This window comes from Oncorhynchus tshawytscha, linkage group LG12, assembly GCF_018296145.1.
Source record: "Oncorhynchus tshawytscha isolate Ot180627B linkage group LG12, Otsh_v2.0, whole genome shotgun sequence".
NCBI classification, from domain to species: Eukaryota; Metazoa; Chordata; class Actinopteri; order Salmoniformes; family Salmonidae; genus Oncorhynchus; species Oncorhynchus tshawytscha.
The window spans coordinates 11,783,744-11,811,184 of NC_056440.1; the positions used below are offsets into that span (position 1 = coordinate 11,783,744).

Genomic DNA, 27,441 nt, shown 5'->3' on the forward strand with positions numbered 1-27,441 from the left:
AAGTTGCTGGATATTGGTGGGAACTGGAACACGCTGTCGTACACATCCCAAACATGCTCAATGGGTGACATCTGGTGAGTAAGCAGGCCATGGAAGAACTGGGACATTTTCAGCTTCTAGGAATTGTGTACAGATCCTTGTGGCATTGGGTCGTGAATTATCATGCTGAAACATGAGGTGAGGCCGGCGGATGAATGGCATGACAATGGGCCTCAGGATCTCGTCACAGTATCTCTGTGCATTCAAATTGCCATTGATAAAATGCAATTGTGTTCGTTGTCTGTAGCTTATAACTGGCCATACCACAACCCCACTGCCACCATGGGGCACTCTGTTCACAATGCTGACATAAGCAAACCGCTCGCCCACACAACGCCTTACACATTGTCTGTGGTTGTGAGGCCGGTTGGACATACTGCCAAATTCTCTAAAACAATGTTAGAAGCGCCTTATGGTAGTTTAAATTCTCTGGCAACAACTCTGGTGGACATTCCTGCAATCATGCCAATTGCACGCTCCCTCAACTTGAGACATCTGTGTCATCATGTTGTGACAAAACTACACATTTTAGTGGCCTTTATTGTCCCCCGCACAAGATGCACCTGTGGAATGATACATTCTGATTAATCAGCTTCTTGATGTGCCACACCTGTCAGGTGGATGGATTATATTGGCAAGCAGAAACGCTCGCTTACAGGGATGTAAACAAATTTGTGCACAACATTTGAGAGAAGTAAGCTTTTTGTGAAAAATTCTGGTATTTTATTTCAGCTCATGGAACATGGGAACACCTTATATGTTGCGTTTATATATTTTTTTCAGTGTGCACTTTTTTCTACGCACTAAACAATTTAGGCAACGGGAATCTTGATCCAGAAGGGGATTGAATGTCTCGGCTGTAACCAAAAAGCTTGATCTTGAGATCTAGCCACATACAGTGGCTTGCGACAGTAAATACCCCCTTTGGCATTTTTCCTATTTTGTTGCCCGGAATTAAAATTGATTTTTGGGGGGGGGTTGTATAATTTGTTTTAAACAACATGTCTACCACTTTGAAGATGCAAAAAATAAGACAAAGAAATAAGACTAAAAAACTGAAAACTTGATTTTGTGTATGTCCATTACATGAAATCCAAATATAATACAATTAAATTACAGATTGTAATGCAACAAAATCGGGAAAACGCAGAGGTGGGTGAATACTTTTGCAAGGCATTGTCGCTAGAAAGTTACCAAACCATTTAATGCATAGCTAGAGCTCTGAACTGGATATCATTTGATACATCTTAGATTTCTTATAGTTCTAGTTTATAAGCAGTAGCGTAGCATGGACTCAGACAGCCTCCGCATAAGTTATTCCCATCACTAAAAAAATACAAAAAATACAATATATCTATATTTAATATTTTTTACGGTATTGGAAATCATATGGTCAGTATTTGGAAATACCCCTGTATACGGTATAAACAGTATATCGCCCAAGCCTACGTGTGTGTGATCACGTGGCCCTCTCTATTCTCTCTCTGTGTGTTTGTGTGTGGAAGTGATGCACCAATGACTCACAGCGAGCGGCTGCAGCTGTCCTCTGTGTGTGTCCGTGTGTGTGTGTGTGTGTGTGTGTGAGAGTGATTTTCTGCATGGTTGAACAGCAGGACGAGATAGTGAGCATGACCGTCTCCTTCCCTTTCCTCTACCCTGCCAACTGTCCACGTGACCAACGCACATACGTTAAATGGTGATGAGTAGGATACGGTTGTAGACAGTGGTTGGTACCAAATCAGGTGTTTTGAACTGTGTTTATGTTTCTGTATGTTTATCCTGTAGGTCCTGGTTGGTAAATGTCATCTCGAAACGCTCTATTGTCCATTTAGTTGACAAGTCATGTTGTGAAGCGATCATATGAATACACCAAACTGACACTACATGTCGGCTCTTTGTTGTGTGTTGGCCTTACTCCCTCTCAAACGTGTGCGTTTGTGTTCCATCCAGGTTGCTATGGTGAATGCGGGGCGCGTGGATGAGGAGGAGGAGCTGCAGTGAGGTGGAACACCGCGGTAACCACGGTACTGTCTAGTACCCACCCGCCCACCCACCATGCCCTCGTCCACGCGGAAGGGTGTGCCAAAGGACCCGGAACAGGCCGACCTCTTCTTCAAAGATGACCCAGAGGAAGTCTTCTGTGACCTCCACGAGATCGGCCATGGCAGCTTCGGGGCTGTCTACTTTGTACGTGAACTGAGATCCTGACGTATACAGGTTCTGGGTGGGAGACGTGCACATCAACTTAGCTCTAGTGCCGCTCCAGTTAGGAGGCTAGTAGTGATAAAGTAATAGTAGGGGTTATACTCTTGAAAGAGTAGCATTGGCTCTACTATTACACAGAACTAGCTGGCATGGCTAGAGTATACTCTATTCATTTTGTGGTTGATGTTAGTCTGTGGCTATGTCAGAGTCCAGGGACAAGATCACACACTTTCTCAAGGTTGTCTGATATTAACTCTCTGCTGCCATTTCCGTTAAGTTTCTATGCTGCGTTTCTTTATCTGGTTGTCACTAATGACACAAAGCCTTTGATTCTAAAGCAACGCTGGGAGAGAGAGGACGAGTCTGCCAGCACCAATCCCTCCATCCTTCTCCTCCTCATCCCTTCCCTCTACCCCTCTCCTCCCTTCTCTCTACCCCCTTCCCTCTATCCCTCTCCTCCCTTCTCTCCTCCCTTCTCCCTCCTCCCTTCCCTCTACCCCTCTCCTCCCTTCTCTCTACCCCCTTCCCTCTCCTCCCTTCTACCCCCTTCCCTCTACCCCTCTCCTCCCTTCTCTCTCCCCCTTCCCTCTACCCCTCTCCTCCCTTCTCTCTCCCCCTTCCCCCTACCCCTCTCCTCCCTTCTCTCTCCCCCTCTCCTCCCTTCTCTCTCCCCCTCTCCTCCCTTCTCTCCCCCCTTCCCTCTACCCCTCTCCTCCCTTTTCTCTCCCCCTTCCCTCTACCCCTCTCCTCCTTCCCTCTACCCCTCTCCTACATTCCCTCTCCTTCCTTCCCTCTACCCCTCTCCTCCCTTCTCTCTACCCCTTTCCTCCCTTCTCTCTCCTCCCTTCCCTCTACCCCTCTAATCCCCTCCTCCCTTCTCTCTCCTCCCTACCTTCTGCCGCTCTCCTCCCTTCTCTCTCCTCCCTACCTTCTGCCCCTCTCCTCCCTTCTTTCTCCTCCCTTCCCTCTACCCCTCTCCTCCCTTCCCTCTACCCCTCTCCTCCCTTTTCTCTTCTCAACCCTCCATTCACCTCTCCTCCTCCAACTCCTCCTCCATTCACCTCCCCATCCCTCTCCTCCCCATCCCTCTCCTACTCTCTCCTTCGCATCCCTCTCCTCTCTTCCCCTCCCCTCCCTCAGCCTCTCCAGATTCAAGGCTGGTGGAGAAAAGGCATACTCGGAAGCCTTTCCTTCTAAGATAGCTGTTTTGTGGGTTATGTGGCGAGGACATCTGGCGATGGATGGGTGGATAGATAGTAGGGCATTACTACTACATAGAATCCAGTCATTTTCACACAAGGCTACAGGACTCAATGTCAGCCTAGCAGTCTGGCTGATATGGCTTACTATAAAGTCCTGGTGCCTTTTTATTGTCCCCCTTGACACTGTTCTTTTGATAGTAGTGCAGGATATTTTACTGGACCTGGGTTGGCAGGCATTACTGCTCTTCTGAGTCCAGTCATCGACCAGACAAGGCTACAGAAATAGAATTACAACAATGTACTGTTATTTTAAAGCGGCAATCTGAGATTCGAAAAACAACAGAGGTCAATGGCTATGTATCGTTAATTTTAAAGTCCAGAAATGCATGTGCCAATCCCAGATTAACCCTTTTAAGTGTTCCAGTCAAATTGCCGTAGTCTAAATATTTTTTTTATCCTGTTCTAGTAATTACATTTTTATGGCAAAAGTACCATGTCACCAAACCCCACTGCGTGAGGATGAGGTGGTCAGTCTGTCTAGCTGATATGGCTGGCTATGATGAAATCCTTGTTTTCTTCTTTATTGTGGTCATTGACACACTTCTCTACCCAGCTGTCTGTGATCCACAATAATAGTTTATTGAGAGTTTTAGCTAGTTTTACAGGGATTTTTCTGCCATTGAAATTATTGGGCTGGCCAACAAATGTTTTTTTCAGGTCGCTTCAATCCAAACAGTATAAAAAAATAAAATGCTTTCAGTGTAAACTTCAATGTCTTAAAACAGATATAACATACAGTGCATATGGAAAATATTCAGACCCCTTGACCTGTTCCACGTTTTTGTTACATTAGTCTTATTCTAAAATGGATTTTTTAAAATCCTCATCAATCTACACACAATACCCCATAAAGACAAAGCAATAACTGTTTTTGCTAATTTATTAAAAATTAAAAACGGAAATATCACATTTACGTAAGTTTTCAGACCATTCACTTAGTACTTTGTTGAAGCACATTTGGCAGCAATTCTTGTCTGGATTACAGCATTGAGTCTTCTTGGATATGATGCTAAAGCTTGGCACACCTGTATTTGGGGAGTTTAAATATCATGGGGTTTTCTGTGTAGATTGCTGAGTATTTTAAAAAAAGAATCCAGTTAAGAATAAAGCTGTAATGTAACAATGTGGAAAAAGTCAAGGGGTCTATATACTTTCCAAAGGCACTGTATGTAGAAAATCTATCAGAAATAACAATCACCAAAATAAGAGCTAGACAGTCAAGGAGAATTGCAAAGTCCAAAAACAATGAATATAGCAGTATATACACTACTGTTCAAAAGTTTGGGGTCACTTAGAGAAATGTCCTTGTTTTTGAAATAAAAACAAGTTTTTAGTTGGCCATTAATTTTTTATTTGACCTTTATTTAACTAGGCAAGTCAGTAAAGAACAAAATCTTATTTTCAATGACGGCCTAGGAACAGTGTGTTAACTGCTTGTTCAGGGGTAGAACAACAGATTTGTACCTTCTCAGCTCAGGGATTTGAACTTGCAACCTTCCGGTTACTAGTCCAACGCTCTAACCACTAGGCTACCCGGCTATACAGTGTAGACATTGTTAATGTTATAAATGACTATTGTAGCTGGAAACGGCAGATTTTTTATGAAATTTCTATATAGGCGTACAGAGGCCCATTATCAGCAACCATCTCTCCTGTGTTACAATGGCACGTTGTGTTAGCTAATCCAAGTTTATAATTTTAAAAGGCTAATTGATCATTAGAAAACCCTTTTGCATTTATGTTAGCACAGCTGAAAACTGTTGTCTGATTAAAGAAGCAATAAAACTGGTCTTCTTTAGACTAGTTGAGTATCTGGAGCATCTGGAGCATCAGAATTTGTTGGTTCGATTACAGGCTCAAAATGGCCAGAAACAAAGGACTTTCTTCTGAAACTCTTCAGTCTATTCTTGTTCTGAGAAATGAAGGCTATTCCATGTGAGAAATTGCCAAGAAACGGAAGATCTCATACAACGCTGTGTACTACTCCCTTCACAGAACAGAGCAAACTGTCTCTAACCAGAATAGAAAGAGGAGTGGGAGGCCCCGGTGCACAACTGAGCAAGAGGACAAGTACATTTGTGTCTAGTTTGACAAACAGACAAGTCCTCAACTGGCAGCTTTATTAAATAGTAGATATTCCATAAAAAATCTGCCGTTTCCAGCTACAATAGTAATTTACAACATTAATAATGTCTACACTGTAATTCTGATCAATTTTATGTTATTTTAATGGACAAAAAAAATGTGCTTTTCTTTCAAAACAAGGACATTTGTAAGTGACCCCAAACTTTTGAACGGTAGTGTCATTTAATCTAATGTTTGAGAAAAATAACCACATAAGCCATGGCAAAATGCATAGGAAATTATCTTTAAAACTCAGCTCCATGGAGAAATGTGTAGAATTGCAGGAATTTGGCTTAAATTCAAATATTTCTCTACACCGCCAAGAGGGGGGGGGCCTCTAAAATGTTCTCTAACATTCAGCCATGCCGAGGGGCAGAGACTGTAATGACGTTCTTACTGTGTGTAGATGGGCCACCAGCAGGTTAAGTACTGTACCTAGCTTCTAGCTGAAAAACAGCCTGTTTCCTCTATGCTCATATCTCAACTCGAGGGAGTTTCCTGTGATGTTAAAATCTGTACTTTCGTATTTGTTCAGTAACTCCTTAAGTGGAGATGTCAATGAAGAGAGACAGTTGATTATTGTTTCCAGTTTGTTCTCATTTGACCCAGAGTCATCAGTCAGTTTGTTAGGTACACCCATCTAGTACCTGATCGGACCCCCTTTTTCCTCCAGAACAGCCTGAATTCTTTGGGGCGTGGAAACATTTCTCAAATGGTATCCAGGGACCTAACTTGTGCCAGGAAAACACTCCCCACACCATTACACCATCAAGACCAGCATGTATTGTTGACACCAGGCAGGATGGGGCCATGGACTCATGCTGCTTAGGCCAAATCCTGACTCTGCCATCAGCATGAAGCAACAAGCACCAGGCAATGTTTTTCCACTTTTCAATTGTCCAGTGTTGGTGATCATGTGCCCACTGGAGCTGCTTCTTGTTTTTAGCTGATATGAATGAAACCCGGTGTGGTTGTCCTGTGCATAAGCCCATCCGTGACAAGGACCAACGAGTAATGTGTTTCCGAGATGCCGTTTTGCACACCACTGTTGTACTGTGCTGTGATTGACCTGTTTGTGGCTGTTAGCTTCCACGATTCTTCCCATTCTCCTTCAACGTCCATCAAGCAGCTGTTTTGTCCCACAGGACTGCCGCTGACTGGATGTTTTTTGTTTTGTCGCTCCATTCTCAGTAGATCCTAGACACTGTGGAAAAGCACTGGAGGCTACTGGCGCTGGTGTGTCTGGCACCAACCATCATACCACGCACAAAGTCACTTAGTTCACTCATTTTTCCCATTTTAACTTTCAGTCAAACAGTTACTGATTGCCTGTCTACTTGCTTTATGTAGCAAGCCACGGTCATGTGACTGTCTTTAGGCGCAAACCATTTTTTTTAATGGGGGTGGTGTACCTAATAAACTGGCTTCTAACTGTATAAAGGTGTATCACTATAATTTGACCCATTTGTACCAGCTTTTAGACTCCAACTGGATGCTAGACAGCTGTCTATGTTTCAGATACTTATTGAATTGAATGTCAAGTGCTCCATTTGGGTTTGCAAATGAATTGACTCTGGCAAGGACTATTCACTTACTACTAGTAATTTACTAAATGTGAACTGCAGCACAATCTGGTTAACAAATGATGGTCGTTCCTAGTGGGTTTTAGTACTGATGACGGCTCTATAAAAGATGAGCACATATCCGGTATTCATACCACTGTGGTGTATTTATATAGAGATGCCTGTTCTCACATCCATCCTCCCATTCCGCTCTCTCTCGCTCTCTCTCTGTGTGTGTGTCTCTGTCTCGTGCTCTCATTCTCACTCACACCCTCCCATCTCTCTCTCTCTGTCTCGTTCTCACTCACACCCCCCGTCTCTCTCTGTCTCGTTCTCACTCACACCCCCCCGTCTCTCTCTCTCTCTCTCTCTCTCTCGTCTTCTCACTCACCCCCACTCCCTCTCTGTCTCGTTCTCATCTCTCTCTGTCTGTGTTCTCACTCACACCCCCCATCTCTATCTCTCTGTCTCGTTCTCACTCACACCCTCCCTTGTCTCTCTGTCTCGTTCTCACTCACACCCCCCATCTCTCTCTCTCTCTCTCTGTTTCTGTTCTCACTCACACCCCCATCTCTCTCTGTCGCGTTCTCACTCACACCCCCCATCTCTCTCTCTCTCTGTCTCGTTCTCACTCACACCCTCCCTTGTCTCTCTCCTATAGGCCAGAAACTCCTACTCCAAAGAGGTGGTGGCCATCAAGAAGATGTCCTACAATGGCAAACAGACCACCGAGGTGAGAGTACAACTCCAATACACATTAAAGTCACTCACTGACTGCTATACTGGCTAAACCAACCAGCCAACTCACTCTGAAGTCACTCATTGACTGCTATCCTGGCCAAACCAACCAGCCAACTCACTCTGAAGTCACTCATTGGCTGCTATCCTGGCCAAACCAACCAGCCAACTCACTCTGAAGTCACTCACTGACTGCTATACTGGCCAAACCGAGTCACTCAGTGTGTCCACTATAACAGTCACACCTAAGGTTAAACATTCCCTGGCCAGCTCTCACTCGCTCAGAAGTCACTCTGACCACAGATGGTCACGTCTCACTTTAAACTCAAACTAGAATGGTCATGCCTCAGGCTTTGAAACGGCACTAACTTACTTGGAACTCATTCCAACTGTCTGCTTTCAGTCACACCTCAGTCCTTGAAACAGAGGTTCAACTTTCCATGGACAACACTCCTTCCCTATGGACACAACACACTCCTTCCCTATGGACATTAGGATGGTCACAACTCACTATCTTTGAACTCACAACCTGGCCTTTCGAACGGTCACATATCAGGCATTGTAACAGAGGTTCAACATTCCCTGTGATCCACAAGGCCTTGTGTTGACATTTATGTTAGGATTGGGGTCAAAGGTTAGGTTCAAACTCCTCTCTTGTGTAATTGTAACTGACCTATCCATAAACTCTCTCTCTCCCTCTCCTTCCTTTTCTCCTCAGAAATGGCAGGACATCATCAAGGAGGTCAAGTTTTTGGAGCAGCTGCACCACCCAAACACCATTGAGTATAAAGGCTGCTACTTGAAAGATAACACTGCCTGGGTCAGTGGACTGTGGCAGAGCTGCATCAATTTCAATTCAGTTCTAAAGGCTTTATTAGCATGGGAAACATATGTTTACATTGCCAAAGCAAGTGAAATAGATAATAAACAACAAAATTGAACAGTAAATATTGCACTCTTAAAATAGAGACATTTCAAATGTCATATTATGTCTCTATACAGTGTTGTAATGATGTGCAAATGGTTAAAGTACAAAGGGAAAATAAATAAACATAAATATGGGTTGTATTTACAATGGTGTTTGTTCTTCACCGATTGGCCTTTTCTTGTGGCAATAGGTCACAAATCTTGTTGCTGTGATGGCACACTGTGGTATTTCACGCAGCAGATATGGGAGTTAATCAACATTTGATTTGCTTTCAAATTCTATCTGGGTCTGTGTTATCTGAGTGAAATATGTGTCTTTAATATGGTCATACATTGGGGAGGAGGTTAGGAAGTGCAGCTCAGTTTCCACCTCATTTTGTGGGCATGCTCTCTCTCTTTCTCTCCACCATTCTTTCACACATTGTCTCTCTTCACTCTTTCAATTTTATGTTATAAACTTCTGACCTCTGACCTTTCTCTCTGTCTCTTCCAGCTGGTGATGGAGTACTGCCTAGGCTCCGCATCAGATTTACTAGAGGGTGAGTAGTGCACGCACACACAGCTCATCCAAAGAACATTTTTGGCTACAAAATCCAAACACAACGAAAATAGCTGGATGCTTTCGGAGCATGTGCTCAATGAATCTATTAACCTGTTGTAACTACCCATCCCGTGTCCGGGATCGTTGTCATCATCTGACACTAATTAGCATAACGCAACGGACATAAATATTACTAGAAAATATTCCTATTCATGAAATCACAAGTGAAATATATTGAAACACAGCTTAGCCTTTTGTTAATCACCCTCTCATCTCAAATTTTGAAAATATGTTTTACAGCCAAAGCAAGACAAGCATTTGTATAAGTTTATCGATAGCCTAGCATAGCATTATGTCCAGCTAGCAGTAGGCACCTTGGTCACGAAAATCAGAAAAGCAATCAAATTATATCGTTTACCTTTGATGAGCTTCGGATGTTTTCACTCACGAGACTCCCAGTTAGATAGCAAATGTTCCTTTTTTCCAAAAATATTATTTTTGTAGGCGAAATAGCTCCGTTTGTTCTTCACGTTTGGCTGAGAAATCGACCGGAAATTGCGGTCACGAGATTCCAAATTAGCTCCATAATATCGACAGAAACATGGCAAACGTTGTTTATAATCAATCCTCAAGGTGTTTTTCAAGTATCTATTTGATAATATATCAACTGGGACAGTTGGCTTTTCAGTAGGACCGAGAGGAAAAATGGCTACCTCTGTATTTTACGCAAGAATCACTCTGAGAGCCATCAGGTGACCACTTGAGCAATATAGTCGCTTGCGCTCATTCTTCAACATAAATGCGTGAAACTACGTCAAAATGCTGTAGACACCTTGGGGAATACGTAGAAAAAGGAATCTGGTTGATCGCCCATTCTCTGCTCAATAGAGACGCATTGGAACGCAGAGCTTTCAAAACATGAGGCACTTCCGGATTGGATTTTTCTCAGGATTTCACCTGCAACATCAGTTCTGTTATAGTCACACACAATATTTTTACAGTTTTGGAAACTTTAGAGTGTTTTCTATCCTAAGCTGTCAATTATATGCATATTCTAGCATCTTGTCCTGACAAAATAGCCCATTTACTCTGGGAACGTTATTTTTCCAAAAATGAAAATGCTTCCCCCTAGTTACAAGAAGTTTAACCTTTCTAGGGCAGGCGTTCCGCTAGCGGAACCCCTCGACAACATTCCGCTGAAAAGGCAGCGCACGAAATTCAAAAATATTTTTCCGAAATATGTAACTTTCACACATTAACAAGTCCAATACAGCAAATGAAAGATGAACTTCTTGTTAATCTACCCATCGTGTAAGATTTCAAAAATGCTTTACAGCGAAAGCACAGCATATGATTATGTTAGATCACCGCCAAGTCAAAAAACACACAGCCAATTTTCCGGTCACAAAAAGCAGAAATATAGATCAAATTAATTAAGACAGCACTACAGGAAGACAGGACGACAGCTGATTGTCCTGGCAGTGGCAGACCACATGTAACAACACCTGCACAGGATCGGTACATCCAAACATCACACCTGCGGGACAGGCACAGGATGGCAACATCAACTGCCCGAGTTACATCAGGAACGCACCTTTGATGATCTTCATCAGATGACACTCATAGGACATCATGTTACACAATACATTTATGTTTTGTTCGATAATGTGCATATTTATATTCAAAAATCTCAGTTTACATTGGCTCGTTACGTGTAATAATGTTTTGATTCCAAAACAGCCGGTGATTTTGCAGAAATACTCATAATAAACATTGATAAAAGATACAAGTGTTATTCATAGAATTAAAGATCGACTTCTCCTTAATGCAACCGCTGTGTCAGATTTTTAAAAAACTTTACGGAAAAAGCATAATCTGACAACGGCGCTCAGAGCCCAATCCAGCCAGAGAAATATCCGCCAATTTGGAGTCAACAGAAGTTAGAAATAACACAATAAATATTCACTTATCTTTGATGATCTTCATCAGAAGGCACTCCCAGGAATCCCAGTTTGACAATAAATGACTGATTTGTTCCATAAAGTCCATCATTTATGTCACAATAGCCACTTATTGTTAGCATTTTCAGCCCAGTAATCCATCTTCATGAGGCGTGAGCACTTCGTCCAGACAAAAACTCGAAAAGTTTCATTACAGGTCGTAGAAACAAGTCAAATGATGTATGGAATCAATCTTTAGGATGTTTTTAACATAAAACATCAATAATGTTCCAACCGGAGAATTCCTATGTCTGAAGAAAGCACTGGAACGAGAGTTAACTCTGTCGGGAGCCTGAGACACTCTGCCAGACCACTGACTCAAACAGCTCTCATGAGCCCCTGCTTTATAGTATAATCCTCAAACCAGTTTCTAAAGACGGTTGACATCTAGTGGAAGCCGTAGGAAGTGCAACATAACCAATATCCCACTGTATCTTCAATAGGGGCTGAGTTGAAAAACTACAAACCTCAGATATCCCACTTCTCAGGTTTTTGCCTGCCATATGAGTTCTGTTATACTCACAGACATCATTCAAACAGTTTTAGAAAATTCAGAGGGGTTTCTATCCAATAATAATAATAGTATTGCATATATTAGCACCTGGGACAGAGTAGGAGGCAGTTTACTCTGGGCACGCTATTCATCCAAAAGTGAAAATGCTGCCCCCTATCAAAAAAGGTTAAACACTGTTTCCCATACTTGTTCAATGAACCATAAACAATTAATGAACATGCACCTGTGGAACGGTCGTTAAGACACCAACAGCTTACAGACGGTAGTCAATTAAGGTCACAGTTATGAAAACTTAGGACACTAAAAAGGCCTTTTCTACTGACTCTGAAAAACACCACAAGAAAGATGCCCAGGGTCCCTACTCATCTGCGTGAACATGCCTTAGGCATGCTGCAAGGAGGCATGAGGACTGCAGATGTGGCCAGGGCAATAAATTGCCATGTCCGTACTGTGAGACGCCTAAGACAGCACTACAGGAAGACAGGACGGACAGCTGATTGTCCTGGCAGTGGCAGACCACATGTAACAACACCTGAACAGGATCGGTACATCCAAACATCACACCTGCGGGACAGGCACAGGATGGCAACAACAACTGCCCGAGTTACATCAGGAACGCACAATCCCTCCATCAGTGCTCAGACTCTCTGCAATAGGCTGAGAGAGGCTGGACTGAGGGCTTGTAGGCCTGTTGTAAGGCAGGTCCTCACCAGACATCACCAACAACAACGTCAGTGCTCTTCACTGTCGAGTCGTGGGTTTGTCTCACCAGGGTGATGGTCGGATTCATGTGTATCTTACAATGAATGAGCGTTACACCAAGGCCTGTACTCTGGAGGGGGATCGATTTGCAGGTGGAGGGTCGGTCATGGTCTGGGGGCGGTGTGTCACCGCATCATCGGACTGAGCTTGTTGTCATTGCAGGCAATCTCAACGCTGTGCGTTACAGGGAAGACATCCTCCTCCCTCGTGTGGTACCCTTCCTGCCGGCACATCCTGACATGACCCTCCAGCATGACAATGCCACCAGCCATACTGCTCGTTCTGTGTGGGATTTCCTGCAAGACAGGAATGTCAGTGTTCTGCCATGGCCAGCAAAGAGCCCGGATCTCAATCCCATTGAGCACATCTGGGACCTGTTGGATCGGAGGGTGAGGGCTAGGGCCATTCCCTCAAGAAATGTCCGGGAACTTGCAGGTGCCTTGGTGGAAGAGTGGGGTAACATCTCACAGCAAGAACTGGCAAATCTGGTGCAGTCCATGAGGAGGATATGCACTGCAGTACTTAATGCAGCTGGTGGCCACACCAAAAATACTTTTGATTTGACCCCCTCTTTGTTCAGGGACACATTATTCCATTTCTGTTTGTCACATGTCTGTGGAACTTGTTCAGTTTGTCTGTTGAATCTTGTTATGTTCATACAAATATTTACACATGTTAAGTTTGCTGAAAATAAACACAGTTGACAGTGAGAGGACGTTTCTTTTTTTGCTGAGTTTAAAAATATATATATCTATCTCTCTCTCTCTCTCTATATATATATATATATATATATATATATATATATATATATATATATATATATATATATATATATATATATATATATATATATTGCACTTGTGTTTGTGTCCCATCCTGGCTGTCATGGATATCATTTTAAACAACCATGGTGGTATGTGTGTGAAGTGCTGTTGAAAGTTCTCCACTGTAGTTCCACTTTGCCATTTGACTCCTTGGCAAGGCTTCGCTCTACTAGCCTGGTTCCAGATCTGTTTGCTCTGTCTTAACACCTCTCTATAGTCATTGCGTTAGCAAGACGGCACAAACAGATCTGGGACCAGGCTGTAGTTTTACCAGAGCCCTGAATGTGTTTTATAACCCTAATATCCCAACCCTTTACCCAATAGGCAGATGCTGTTGGGGTTGTTTGTGGCTGTGTGTAAATCAGGAAGGGCAGATTACTGTACCCTGTGTCTCTAGATAGCTCTGACGGTTTTCCCCTTCTGGTTTATTTTTCTATCCTCTCTAGTTCATAAGAAACCGCTCCAAGAGGTTGAAATTGCTGCCATAACCCATGGTGCCTTGCAGGGACTGGCTTACCTACATTCCCGTAATATGATTCACAGGTGAGTGTTTCCACATTTAAAATGTTCCTCGACAACAAAATTTGAACTGATGCCGAGACGATTAGTGGTGTCTGTTTTCACAGCTAGGTAATAATGACGTTATCAGAGAACTGTATCAGAGCGGTTATATCTGGCAATCCTTATCTCAGTTCCATGTGCATTCCAACAAGCCCTCTTGAACGTCACTAACGGAAAATGGTATTACATGCTGAAGCCCGTATCATTTTACTACACTCCCATAAAGACACGTGTTACTCTTTTATTATACACAAATAGGATAGGCATCCACTATTACAGTAGTAATTCCCAAGCCCTAAATTCTCTGGCAAGCATTGTTTTACTACACTGATTAAAATGTTCAAAAGTTGAGGACAAAATGTCTTAAATAAAAATAATTCCCTACAGAATTTCAGAAATTAATTGTAAGGTTTTATGCCTCAAAAGTAGACTTTACCAGTGTTCTCTCACTGTTTTCTGTGCTCAAGGAAATGTCTTTATTAATAATCTGGAGTTGTTATTCACAACGTTTCAACCACATTCTTCCTGGAGTTGAGCTCCTGTCATGTGCTTTTTGGATATATATCATAGATAAATAAATAACAAAGAAAGAGAAGTATACTACAAACATATTGTAACACTTTACGGTGTCAGTCTTTATTTGTGCATTCATAAATCCTTTATAAAGGCTACATAATGTGTCCTAACAATATCCCACCACCCTGACCATGTTGTCCCTTCTCTCTTTCTCGCGCTCTCTAGAGATGTAAAAGCTGGAAACATCCTGCTAACAGAGCCTGGCCTGGTCAAACTGGCAGACTTCGGCTCTGCCTCTATAGCTTCTCCTGCCAACTCCTTCGTAGGAACACCTTACTGGTCAGTACCACCACCACAACACTAACACCTGACTGGTCAGTACCTAACACAACACTAACACCTTACTGGTCAGTACCACCACCACAACACTAACACCTTACTGGTCAGTACCACCACCACAACACTAACACCTGACTGGTCAGTACCTAACACAACACTAACACCTTACTGGTCAGTACCACCACCACAACACTAACACCTTACTGGTCAGTACCTAACACAACACTAACACCTTACTGGTCAGTACCACCACCACAACACTAACACCTTACTGGTCAGTACCTAACACAACACTAAAACCTTACTGGTCAGTACCACCACCACAACATTAACACCTTACTGGTTAGTACCACCACCACAACACTAACACCTTACTGGTCAGTACCTAACACAACACTAACACCTTACTGGTCAGTACCACCACCACAACATTAACACCTTACTGGTCAGTACCACCACCACAACATTAACACCTTACTGGTCAGTACCACCACCACAACATTAACACCTTACTGGTTAGTACCACCACCACAACACTAACACCTTACTGGTCAGTACCTAACACAACACTAACACCTTACTGGTCAGTACCACCACCACAACATTAACACCTTACTGGTCAGTACCACCGCCACAACACTAACACCTGACTGGTCAGTACCTAACACAAAACTAACACCTGACTGGTCAGTACCACCACCACAACACTAACACCTTACTGGTCAGTACCACCACCACAACACTAACACCTGACTGGTCAGTACCACCACCACAACACTAACACCTTACTGGTCAGTACCACCACCACAACACTAACACCTGACTGGTCAGTACCACCACCACAACACTAACACCTTACTGGTCAGTACCACCACCACAACACTAACACCTTACTGGTCAGTACCACCACCACCAACACCTGACTGGTCAGTACCACCACCACCACCAACACCTGACTGGTCAGTACCACCACCACCACTAACACCTGACTGGTCAGATCAGTACCACCACCACCACTAACACCTGACTGGTCAGATCAGTACCACCACCACCACTAACACCTGACTGGTCAGTACCACTAACACCTGACTGGTCAGTACTACCACTAACACCTGACTGGTCAGTACCACCACCACCACTAACACCTGACTGGTCAGTACCACCGCCACCACTAACACCTGACTGGTCAGTATCACCGCTAACACCTGACTGGTCAGTACCACCGCTAACACCTGACTGGTCAGTACCACCACCACCACTAACACCTGACTGGTCAGTACCACCACCACTAACACCTGTGCACGTCCGTCTGTGTGTTCCAGGATGGCCCCAGAAGTGATCCTAGCCATGGATGAGGGTCAGTACGAAGGGAAGATAGACATCTGGTCCCTGGGAATCACCTGCATAGAACTGGGTGAGTTAGCGTACTTCTGTTTTACTGGGAATCACCTGCGTAGAACTGGGTGAGTTAGCGTACTTCTGTTTTACTGGGAATCACCTGCGTAGAACTGGGTGAGTTAGCGTACTTCTGTTTTACTGGGAATCACCTGCATAGTCCTGGGTGAGTTAGCGTACTTCTGTTTTACTGGGAATCACCTGCGAAGAACTGGGTGAGTTAGCGTACTTCTGTTTTACTGGGAATCACCTGCGTAGAACTGGGTGAGTTAGCGTACTTCTGTTTTACTGGGAATCACCTGCATAGGACTGCGCTACTTTATTATTTACATTTTAGTCGTTAAGCAGATGCTCCTAGTCAGAGCATTGGTAGGAGGTTTCTCCTCTTTGACTCCCTGTAGAGCAGAAAGCCTGCAACTAACCCTCTCAGCTTCCAGTGTAGAAATGATTTTGGACATATCAGGAGGCATCATTACTTGTTAGGATAACCTACTGTTTTGGCCTGCTTCAGAATGTCAAACAAATAGACATACAGTTGAAGTTAGAAGTTTACGTACACCTTAGCCAAATGCATTTAAACTCAGTTTTTCACAGTTCCTGACATTTAATCCTAGTAAAAATTCCCTGTCTTAAGGTCAGTTAGGATCACCACTTTATTTTAAGAATGTTAAATGTCAGAATAATAGTAGAGAGAGTGATTTATTTCAGAAGTTATTTATTTCGTCACATTTTTAGTGGGTCATAAGTTTACATACACTCAATTAGTATTTGGCAGCATTGCCTTTAAATTGTTTAACTTGGGTCAAACGTTTTGGGTAGACTTCCACAAGCTTCCCACAATAAGTTGGGTGAATTTTGGCCCATTCCTTCTGACAGAGCGGGTATAACTGAGTCAGGTTTGTAGGCCTCCTTGCTCGCACACGCTTTTTCAGTTCTGCCCACAAATTTTCTATAGGGTTGAGGTCAGGGCTTTGTGATGTCCACTCCAACACCTTGACTTTGTTGTCCTTAAGCCATTTTGCCACAACTTTGGAAGTATGCTTGGGGTCATTGTCCATTTGGAAGACCCATTTGCGACCAAGCTTTAACTTCCTGACCGATGTCATGAGATGTTGCTTCAATATATCCGCATAATTTTCCTCCTCCATGATGCCATCTATTTTGTGAAGTGTACCAGTCCCTCCTGCAGCAAAGCACCCCCACAACATGATGCTGCCACCCACGTGCTTCACGGTTGGGATCGTGTTCTTCAGCTTGCAAGCATCACCCTTTTTCCTCCAAACATAACCATGGTCATTATGGCCAAACAGTTCTATTTTTGTTTCATCAGACCAGAGGACATTTCTCCAAAAAGTATGATCTTTGTCCCCATGTGCAACTGAAAACCATAGTCTGGATTTGTTATAGAGGTTTTGGAGCAGTGGCTTCTTCCTTGCTGAGCGGCCTTTCAGGTTATGTCGATATAGGACTTGTTTTACTGTGGATATAGATACCTCTTTTGTACCTGTTTCCTCCAGCATCTTCACAAGGTCCTTTTGCTGTTGTTCTGGGATTGATTTGCACTTTTCACACCAAAGTACGTTCATCTCAAGGAGACAGAATGCATCTCCTTCCTGAGCGGTATGACGGCTGCGTGGTCCCATGGTATTTACTTGCGTACTATTGTTTGTACAGATGAATGTGGTATCTTCAAGTTTTTTAAAATTGCTCCCAAGGATGAACCAGACTTGTGGAGGTCTACAATTTATCTTTCTGAGGTGTTGGCTGACTTCTTTTGATTTTCCCATGATGTCAATCAAAGAGGCACTGAGTTTGAAGGTAGGCCTTGAAATACATCCACAGGTACACCTCCAATTGACTCAAATGATGTCAATTATCAGAAGCTTCTAAAGCCATGACATCGTTTTCTGGAATATTCCAAGCTGTTTAAAAGGCACAGTCAACTTAGTGTATTTAAACTTCTGACCCACTGGAATTGTGTGATACAGTGAATTAGTGAAGTGAAATAATCTGTCTGTAAACAATTGTTGGAAAAATGACTTGTGTCATGCACAAAGTAGATGTCCTAACCGACTTGACAAAACGATTGCTTGTTAACAAGACATTTGTGGAGTGGTTGAAAAACAAGTTTTAATGACTCCAACCTAAGTTTATGTAAAATTACGACTTCAACTGTAGCTACACCATCTGGCGGGAGGAATGACACTCCTTCACATTGTTGCTCAGTCCTGTTTTTCATGTGATTTAGTGTGGCCCTTTATCTATTTCAGATACTGCGTGTGAAATTGCACTCACTCACTGACACTTATATACAAACAGACAGATAATGGGAATCAACCAGATATGAACTCCCTCCTAACTCTCTCTCCCCCCTCCATAGCGGAACGGAAACCTCCGCTGTTCAACATGAATGCTATGAGTGCCTTATATCACATTGCCCAGAACGACTCTCCCACGCTGCAGTCTAACGAGTGGTAAGTCATCACCATCCCTCCACTGAGCTGTGTGACCACACACACACACACACACAACCTTTCGCAGCCCTGGAATTCCCAGTCAAAGTACACTACATGACCAAAAGTATGTGGACACCTGCTCGTCAAACATCTCATTCCAAAATCATGGGCATTAATGTGGAGTTGGTCCCCCTTTTGCTGCTATAACAGCCTTCACTCTTCTGGGAAGGCTTTCCACTAGATGTTGGAATGTTGCTTCTGGGACTTGCTTCCATTCAGCCACAAGAGCATTAGTGAGGTCGGGCACTGATGTTGGGTGATTAGGCCTGACTCGCAGTCGGCATTCCAATTCATCCCAAAGGTGTTCGATGGGATTGAGGTCAGGGCTCTGTGCTGGCCTGTCAAGTTCTTCCACACCGATCTCAAGAAACCTCTGTATGGATCTCGCTTTGTGAACGGGGGCATTATCATGCTGAAACAGGAAAGGGCCTTCCCCAAACTTTTGCCCCAAAGTTGGAAGCACAGAATCATCTAGAATGTCATTGTATGCTGTAGCATTTAGATTTCCATTCACTGGAATTAAGGGGCTTAGCCCCCTACACCATGAAAAACAGCCCCAGACCATTATTCCTCCTCCACCAAACTTTACAGTTGGCATTATGCATTCGGGCAGGTAGCATTCTCCTGGTATCCGCCAAACCCAGATTCATCCGTCGGACTGCCAAATAGTGAAGTGTGATTTATAACTCCAGAAAACGCATTTCCACTGCTCCATAATCCAATGGTGGCGAGCTTTACACCACTCCAACCAACACTTGGCATTGTGCATGGTGTTCTTAGGCTTGTGTGTGGCTGCTCGGCCATGGAAACCCATTTCATGAATCTCCTAACGAGCAGTTATTGTGCTGATGTTGCTTCCAGAGACAGTTTGGGACTTGGTAGTGAGTCCTCAACCAAGGACAGACATTATTTTATGCCCTAGGCGCTTCAGCACTATGTGGTCCCGTTCTGTGAGCTTGTGTGGCCTACCACTTCGCGTCTGAGTCATTGTTGCTCCTAGACGTTTCCACTTCACAATAGCAGCAATTACAGTTGACCCGAGCAGCTCTTGTAGGGCAGAAATTTGACAAACTGACTTGTTGGAAAGGTGGCATCCTATGACGGTGCCAAGTTGAAAGTCACTGAGATCTTCAGTAAGGCCATTCTACTGCCAATGTTTGTTTATGGAGATTGCATGGCTGTGTGATTTATTTTATACAACGGGTGTGGATGAAATAACCAAATCCACTAATTTGAAGGGGTGTACACATACTTTTGTATATATAGTGTATGTTATGTAATTACCTGAGGGGCCTAGCTGAGGCCTATTTAAAGAATCAGGCTCAAGTACACAGGCTTCTACTGTAATCTACCATTCACCAAACCACACTCCGTAGGACGGAGAGGGGGATGGAGAGAGATAGACAGGGAACGAGGCAGGGAGAGAGAGGAATTGAGAGAGACAGACAGGGAACGAGGCAGGGGGAGAGGGATGATGGAGAGAGGCAGACAGATGGATGGTTATGGAGGAAGTGAGGCAAGGGGAGAGGGATGATGGAGAGAGACAGACAGATGTATGGTATGGAGGGAGCGAGGCGGGGAGAGGGATGATGGAGAGAGACAGACAGATGGATGGTATGGAGGGAGCGAGGCAGGAAGAGAGGAAGGGGGAGAGGGATGATGGAGAGAGGCAGACAGATGGATGGTATGGAGGGAGCGAGGCAGGAAGAGAGGAGGGGAGAGAGGGATGATGGAGAGAGACAGACAGATGGATGGTATGGAGGGAGCGGGGAGGGGATGATGGAGAGAGGCAGGGATGGTATGGAGGGAGCGAGGCAGGAAGAGAGGAGGGGAGAGAGGGATGATGGAGAGAGACAGACAGATGGATGGTATGGAGGGAGCGAGGCAGGAAGAGAGGAGGGGAGAGAGGGATGATGGAGAGAGACAGACAGATGGATGGTTATGGAGGGAGTGAGGCAAGGGGAGAGGGATGATGGAGAGAGACAGACAGATGTATGGTATGGAGGGAGCGAGGCGGGGAGAGGGATGATGGAGAGAGACAGACAGATGGATGGTATGGAGGGAGCGAGGCAGGAAGAGAGGAGGGGAGAGAGGATGATGGAGAGAGACAGACAGATGGATGGTTATGGAGGGAGCGAGGCAGGGAGAGAGGAGGGGAGAGAGGGATGATGGAGAGAGACAGACAGATGGATGGTATGGAGGGAGCGAGGCAGGGAGAGGAAGGGGGAGAGGGATGATGGAGAGAGGCAGACAGATGGATGGTTATGGAGGGAGCGAGGCAGGAAGAGAGGAGGGGAGAGAGGGATGATGGAGAGAGGGATGATGGAGAGAGACAGACAGATGGATGGTATGGAGGGAGCGAGGCAGGAAGAGAGGAAGGGGGGAGAGGGATGATGGAGAGAGACAGACAGATGGATGGTATGGAGGGAGCGAGGCAGGAAGAGAGGAAGGGGGAGAGGGATGATGGAGAGAGGCAGACAGATGGATGGTATGGAGGGAGCGAGGCAGGAAGAGAGGAGGGGAGAGAGGGATGATGGAGAGAGACAGACAGATGTATGGTATGGAGGGAGCGAGGCAAGGGGAGAGACGGGAGGATGGAATGAAAGAAGGAAGAGGGATGCAGAAAGACAGGCAGCAATCACACTAGCCCCCCCCCCCCTTTCTGATGGTGTAATGACTGGCATAGAAGGAAGATCCAGTCGAATATATTACTCTACATGTCAACATTTACAATAACATGGCACTACACCCACTTTACAGTAGTATCTCACCATAAAGGTTTGTACTCTACTTGACCCAAGATAGATATAGGACTTATATGGCTCTAGGAATACATTCCTTTCAACAAATACAGTTCCTTATACTACAGCTGAAACAAGTGGCAGCCTACGCCACTCTTTACAAGGGGATTTTCCTGAAGGTGAAAGTGTTTTTTCATCGTCCATGTTCCGTACTGAACAGCGCTACTCATTGTTCTCCAGTGTAGGAGTCAATGTGGCAGTTGTGAAACCTTAAGCAAGCAGATTCACAAGTAGCACTCACTCTCCAAGAAATGAGAGTTTGATTTTCTATTCATTTATTTCTGTGGGTGCCCCCGTGTCAGTGTGTTGTTGGATGTGTTTCAAACAGGCCTCTGGCATTAACATAGTCTCACAGAGCTGAAACTAGCAGAAACATCACCATGCAGCGTTAGTCATGTTGACAAGCAATACAGGTGCTCTCTTAACCCTGACTCTGTGTATACTACTGAATGTATGACACTTTGACAGATGATTGAAAGTGACAGCTTTATGTCTTTATGCTTGTTTCTCCCAGAGCTAAGACTAGTACAACATTTAGAAAACTATGTGGACTGTATGATGTACCCATGCAAAGAGTTTGATGATGGACTTTCAATAACACTGACAAACATGGTGAATAACTATAGAAGCACCGCTTGGCCCTGACTCTGGTTTGAAAGGTGGGAAAGTGGATGTTGACTACTATTGCCTATAGTGCCTGGCTTAATCATTGTTGCATTCTGTGTTCTTCCGTCCCTCCGCTCCACCTCTCAACCCCTCTATCCTTCTTCGAGGTCGGACCCCTTCCGGAGCTTCGTTGACTGCTGCCTCCTCAAAATTCCTCAGGACAGACCCTCGTCTGGGGAGCTGCTGAGAGTGAGTGCACTTCCTGTTATTTCTGACACCTCACTTCCTGTGTCAGTCTCTCAAAGACCATCTGGATGAGTGCATCCTAAATGGTATCACTATATAGTGCACTACTTTTGACCAGAGCCCTATGGGTAGTAGTGCACTAAGAAGGGAATAGGGTGCCATTTTGGACGCATATCGATGACTGCCTCCCACAGCTCTAGAGAAAATATTAATCAAAGATTCCACAGCGGTTATTCCACACACACACACACACACTGGTTCCACAGCGGTTATTCCACACACATACACACACACTGGTTCCACAGGGGTTATTCCACACACATACACACACACTGGTTCCACAGGGGTTATTCCAGACACATACACACACACTGGTTCCACAGGGGTTATTCCACACACATACACACACACTGGTTCCACAGGGGTTATTCCACACACATACACACACACACTGGTTCCACAGGGGTTATTCCACACACATACACACACACTGGTTCCACAGGGGTTAGGGTTTTGTTGTTTAGTGTGTTTGAACTTTATTTTACATTTTTTGCTGTGCTACACCTCGTGTTAGATGTTGATAAAGCTTCAAGTGTAAGCTTGCCTGTCTGTGGACTCACTAAACATTCTGACCAAGCTCCCTTGACGCACAATGAAAGCTGAAGTCAGCCCCCATAGACCCCCATGAGTTAGAGCACAAAAGCACAGTCACACAGTCTTTGTCATTTGTACGTCCTGATCTGCCAATACACTGTGCTCACCTGTGTTCATTGTGTGCATGTGCGTGTGTGTAAGACAAAGATGGCTGGGGCAGCTCTGCTTCTAGCTCCTAAGCAACTTTGCAGTATTTGTTTTTTTGTGTGTGTTATTTCTTACATTATTAGCCCAGAATGTTTTTTGTGTTATTACATACAGCCTGAAAGAACTTTTGGGTATCAGAGTGGCGGTAACTCACCAACATTACAACCAGGAATACGACTTTCCCAAATTGGATCCTTTGTTCTTACATCCCAACGCAATTTAACTTATCCCAGAGGCCGCTACAAGATACCGCCGGCTGAGAAGAGGTATTCGGAGTGGACTTCTAGTCCCACTCAGGGGACTAGAAGTCCACTCCGAATACCTCTTCTCAGCCGCTTCCGAAAATATATTACTTGCTAATGTTCAGTCTCTGGGTAATAAAGTAGATGAGCTCAGGGGCGAGGATCTCCTTCCAGAGAAACATCAGGGACTGTAACATACAACATACTCTGTTTCACGGAATCATGGCTCTCTCGGGATATACTGTGCCCATCCATACAGCCAGCTGGGTTCTCAGTACATCGCACAGACAGGAATAAAGAACTCTCCGGGAAGAAGAAAGGCGTGGGTGTATGTTCCATGATTAACTACTCATGGTTGATTGTGATAACATACAGAAACTCAAGTCCTTTTGGTCACCCGACCTAGAATACCTCACAATCAAATGCCGACCCTATTTCCTCCCAAGAGAATTATCTTCGGTTGTAGTCACAGCAGTGTATATTCCCCCTCAAGCCGATACCACAACGGCCCTCATGGAACTACACTGGACTTTGTGCAACCACATATCCTGAGGCCGCATTAATTGTAGCTGGGGATTTTAACGAAGCAAATTTGAGGAAAACGCTACCGAAGTTCTATCAACACATTGACTCTAGTACTTGCGCTGCTAAAACACTCCAGCACTGCTACTCCAACTTCTGGGAAGCCTACAAGGCCCTCCCCCGCCCTCCCTTGGGCAAATCAGATCATAATTTTACTCATCCCTTCCCATATACCAGAAACTCAAGCAGGAAGTACCTGTGCTAAGGTCTATTCATTGCTGGTCTGACCAATCGGAATCCATGATTTTAAGATTATTTTGATCACTCAGACTGGGATATGTTCCGGCTTCACCCTCTTTGAGGATAACACAGTGCCACCAACGCGACCCACTCCCAAGGACTGTTGCTTCTCGTTCTCCGTGGCGGACGTGAAAAATACATTGAAACGTGTTAACCCTCGCAAGTCTGCCGGCCCAGACTGCATCCCTAGCCTCGTCCTCAGAGCATGCACAGACCAGCTGGCTGGAATGTTTACGGACATATTCAATCTCTCTCTATCCCAGACTACTGTCCCCACTTGCTTCAAGATGTCCACTATTGTTCCTGTACCCAACAAAGCAAAGGTAACTAAACTAAATGACTATTGTCTCGTAGCACTCACTTCTGTCATGAAGTGCTTTGAGAGGCTAGTTAAGGATCACCTCTACCTTACCTGACACCCTACAGCCACTTCAATTTGCATATCCGCCCCAATAGATCCACAGACGATGCAATCGCCATCGCACTGCACACTTCCCTATCCCATCTGGACAAGAGGAATACCTATGTAAGAATGCTGTTTATTGACTATAGCACAGCCTTCAACACCATAGTACCTCCAAGCTCATCATTAAGCTCAGAGCCCTGGGTCTGAACCCCACCCTGTGCAACTGGGTCCTGGACTTCAGCCACCCCCAGCTGGTGAACGTATGAAACAACACCTCCACTTCGCTGATCCTCAACACTGGGGCCCAACAAGGGTGCATGTTCAGCCCCCTCCTGTACTCTCTGTTCACCCATGACTGCGTGGCCATGCATGCCTAAACTCAATTATCCAATTTTTAGACGACACATCAGTTGTAGGCCTGATTACCAACAATGACGAGACAGCCTACAGGGAGGAGGTGAGGGCCCTAGCAGAGTGGTGCCAGGAAAATAACCTCAACGTCAACTAAATGAAGGAGCTGATCGTGGACTTCAGGAAACAGCAGAGAGAGCATGTCCCTATCCACATCGATGGGACTTCAGTGGAGAAGGTGCAAACCTTCAAGTTCCTCCGCGTACACATCACCGACGATCTGAATTGGTCCACCCACACAGACAGTGTGATGAAGAAGCCGTAACAGCATCTCTTCAACCTCAGGCGGCTGAAGAAATTTGTCCCATCAAATCAAAATCAAATCAAAGTTTATTTTTCACGTGCGCTTTTCACGTGCGCTGAAAACAGACCTTACAGTGAAATGCTTACTTACACGCTCTAACCAATAGTGCAACAAAAGGTATTAGGTGAACAATAGGTAGGTAAAGAAATAAAACAACATTAAAAATACAGGCTATATACAGTAGCGAGGCTACATACAGACACTGGTTAGTCAGGCTGGTTGAGGTAGTATGTATATATACATTGTTATATATTACTACACTGTTGAATGTAGGAACACAAGCATTTCGCTACACCCTCAATAACATCTGCTAAATATGTGTATGTGACCAATAATTTTATTTGATTTTGTGTGTTGATTTGTGCATGTTGTGTTCATTGTGTGCCTGGCTGTGTAATGGAGAGTTGATATTTTAGTTTGGTTGGCCGACAGGTAATCCGAACTGCCTGCTAAGGGTTTTACGTTCTTGGTTAGTTGTCACTCTCACTCTCCAGGGTTCCAGCCAGGGGGCTTGTCATTTTTTATCTGGCTGCCCAGGGAGTGTAGGGGTTAGTAGGCTGGAGGGGATGAGACAGTGGGGGGCTAGTCTGGAGCTCTGGGTGTATGTGTACCTTTAGGTGGAGATCTAGGATCAGCTTTTCCTCCCCCAAATCCTGACCTTAACTAATTATTATAACCTTAACTATTAGTGAGGCTGACCTTGGGCCAGTGCCTAGTAGGCAACTTCCTCCTAATCTGAGTCGGGCAGGGGATATCCACATCACTGCCCCTCGAGCCCCTAATTAAAACACACACGCTCATTGCCCGCCGCCCCTCTTTGAGCTCTTTAGGAGTCAGGTCACTAATCTGTGCCCCTGTGCTGTCAACAGATGCTTTCCCTTCAGGTTCCACTTCCACTGAGTGAGAAAATTACAGACGCTCTATTATTGCAACAGTGAGAGGTTAGCATATTTTAGGGTTATGAAATTTGTGTGTCTAACTTTCTCACTCATCGTTATTCACGATTCATTCAGGATTATCTGTAATCGTGGTAGCATCCACATTAACATAGATGTGTTTAGAAACATATTATATTCTTATTTACTATAAAAGTGGCACAATACATTTTTTATGATTAATTTCTACTGGGCACAAAATAATGTGAAACACAACCCCCCAAAAAAACAGCAAATGTATCTCATTCTCTCCTTTTCCCCTTCTCTCTCCAAGCCCCCCTGGTCCATGGGAGCTCTCATTCTCTCACTCACTTGTTCAGTCCCTCTCTCCATCTCTCTCTCTTTCTCTCTCTCCGTCCGTTTGTTTGAAAACGGGAAAATGTGTCATCTCTATTTCCAGAGTATGATGTCATCAGTGTGCTGCTGAATGAGAGAGTACTTTACATTACATTACCCAGCCAGTATCTGTCAGATAGGTGTGCAGGGAGACACACAGGCATTGCATACATCACATTTCATTTAGCAAATATTTTGTTGTGTGTGGGTGGGTGGCGGCTTGAGCCTTTTGGGGGCCCAAAGCAAGAGTTGTTTGGTGGGCCCCCTACCTCATGGCAAAACATTTTAGTTGTCCGCCTCTTGACGGTGGATCATTTTTCCATGGGACGTAGAGAAAATGTGCAGTTTTAAAGCAAGTTTTCTGCAATTTTATAACACATTTCATGCAATCCTACCCATTTCATGCAATTCTACCCGTGGAGAGACATTTTTGCAATTCCTTAGCTAATTTCCTGCAATTGTCCACATTTAGTATTGACTTATGCCATGTCAGTATGATATCTGAGTGAGAATGACTAACAAAATCAATGGGGGCGTGGGGGCGGGCTACCGCTCTGTCCCATATGTCCTTTAGTCTATATAGGATGTATTCCTGCTATAAACCTAGATAGGGACTCTATCTAGGTTGAATAACCCACAGGCGCCCTCTAGTGACCAATGGACAATAGAGATTTTCTTTCAGATAGAAATCACATGTATTGATATA

The 27,441-nt window shown here is 44.4% G+C and overlaps 1 protein-coding gene across 2 annotated transcripts in view; it reads left to right on the plus strand.

Annotated features, from left to right (window-relative positions):
• LOC112262560 (serine/threonine-protein kinase TAO3-like) overlaps window positions 1-27,441 on the plus strand; it is a 137,322-nt gene that overhangs the window by 78,533 nt on the left and 31,348 nt on the right. For both annotated transcript variants that reach the window (XM_042331338.1, XM_042331339.1), the window contains exons 3-11: window positions 1,990-2,226; window positions 7,854-7,925; window positions 8,649-8,750; window positions 9,351-9,396; window positions 13,945-14,041; window positions 14,801-14,914; window positions 16,237-16,328; window positions 18,690-18,783; window positions 22,400-22,481. In XM_042331338.1, the coding sequence (XP_042187272.1) occupies window positions 2,095-2,226; window positions 7,854-7,925; window positions 8,649-8,750; window positions 9,351-9,396; window positions 13,945-14,041; window positions 14,801-14,914; window positions 16,237-16,328; window positions 18,690-18,783; window positions 22,400-22,481 (831 nt within the window). In that variant the 5' untranslated portion in view covers window positions 1,990-2,094. The remainder of the gene's footprint in view (window positions 1-1,989; window positions 2,227-7,853; window positions 7,926-8,648; window positions 8,751-9,350; window positions 9,397-13,944; window positions 14,042-14,800; window positions 14,915-16,236; window positions 16,329-18,689; window positions 18,784-22,399; window positions 22,482-27,441) is intronic.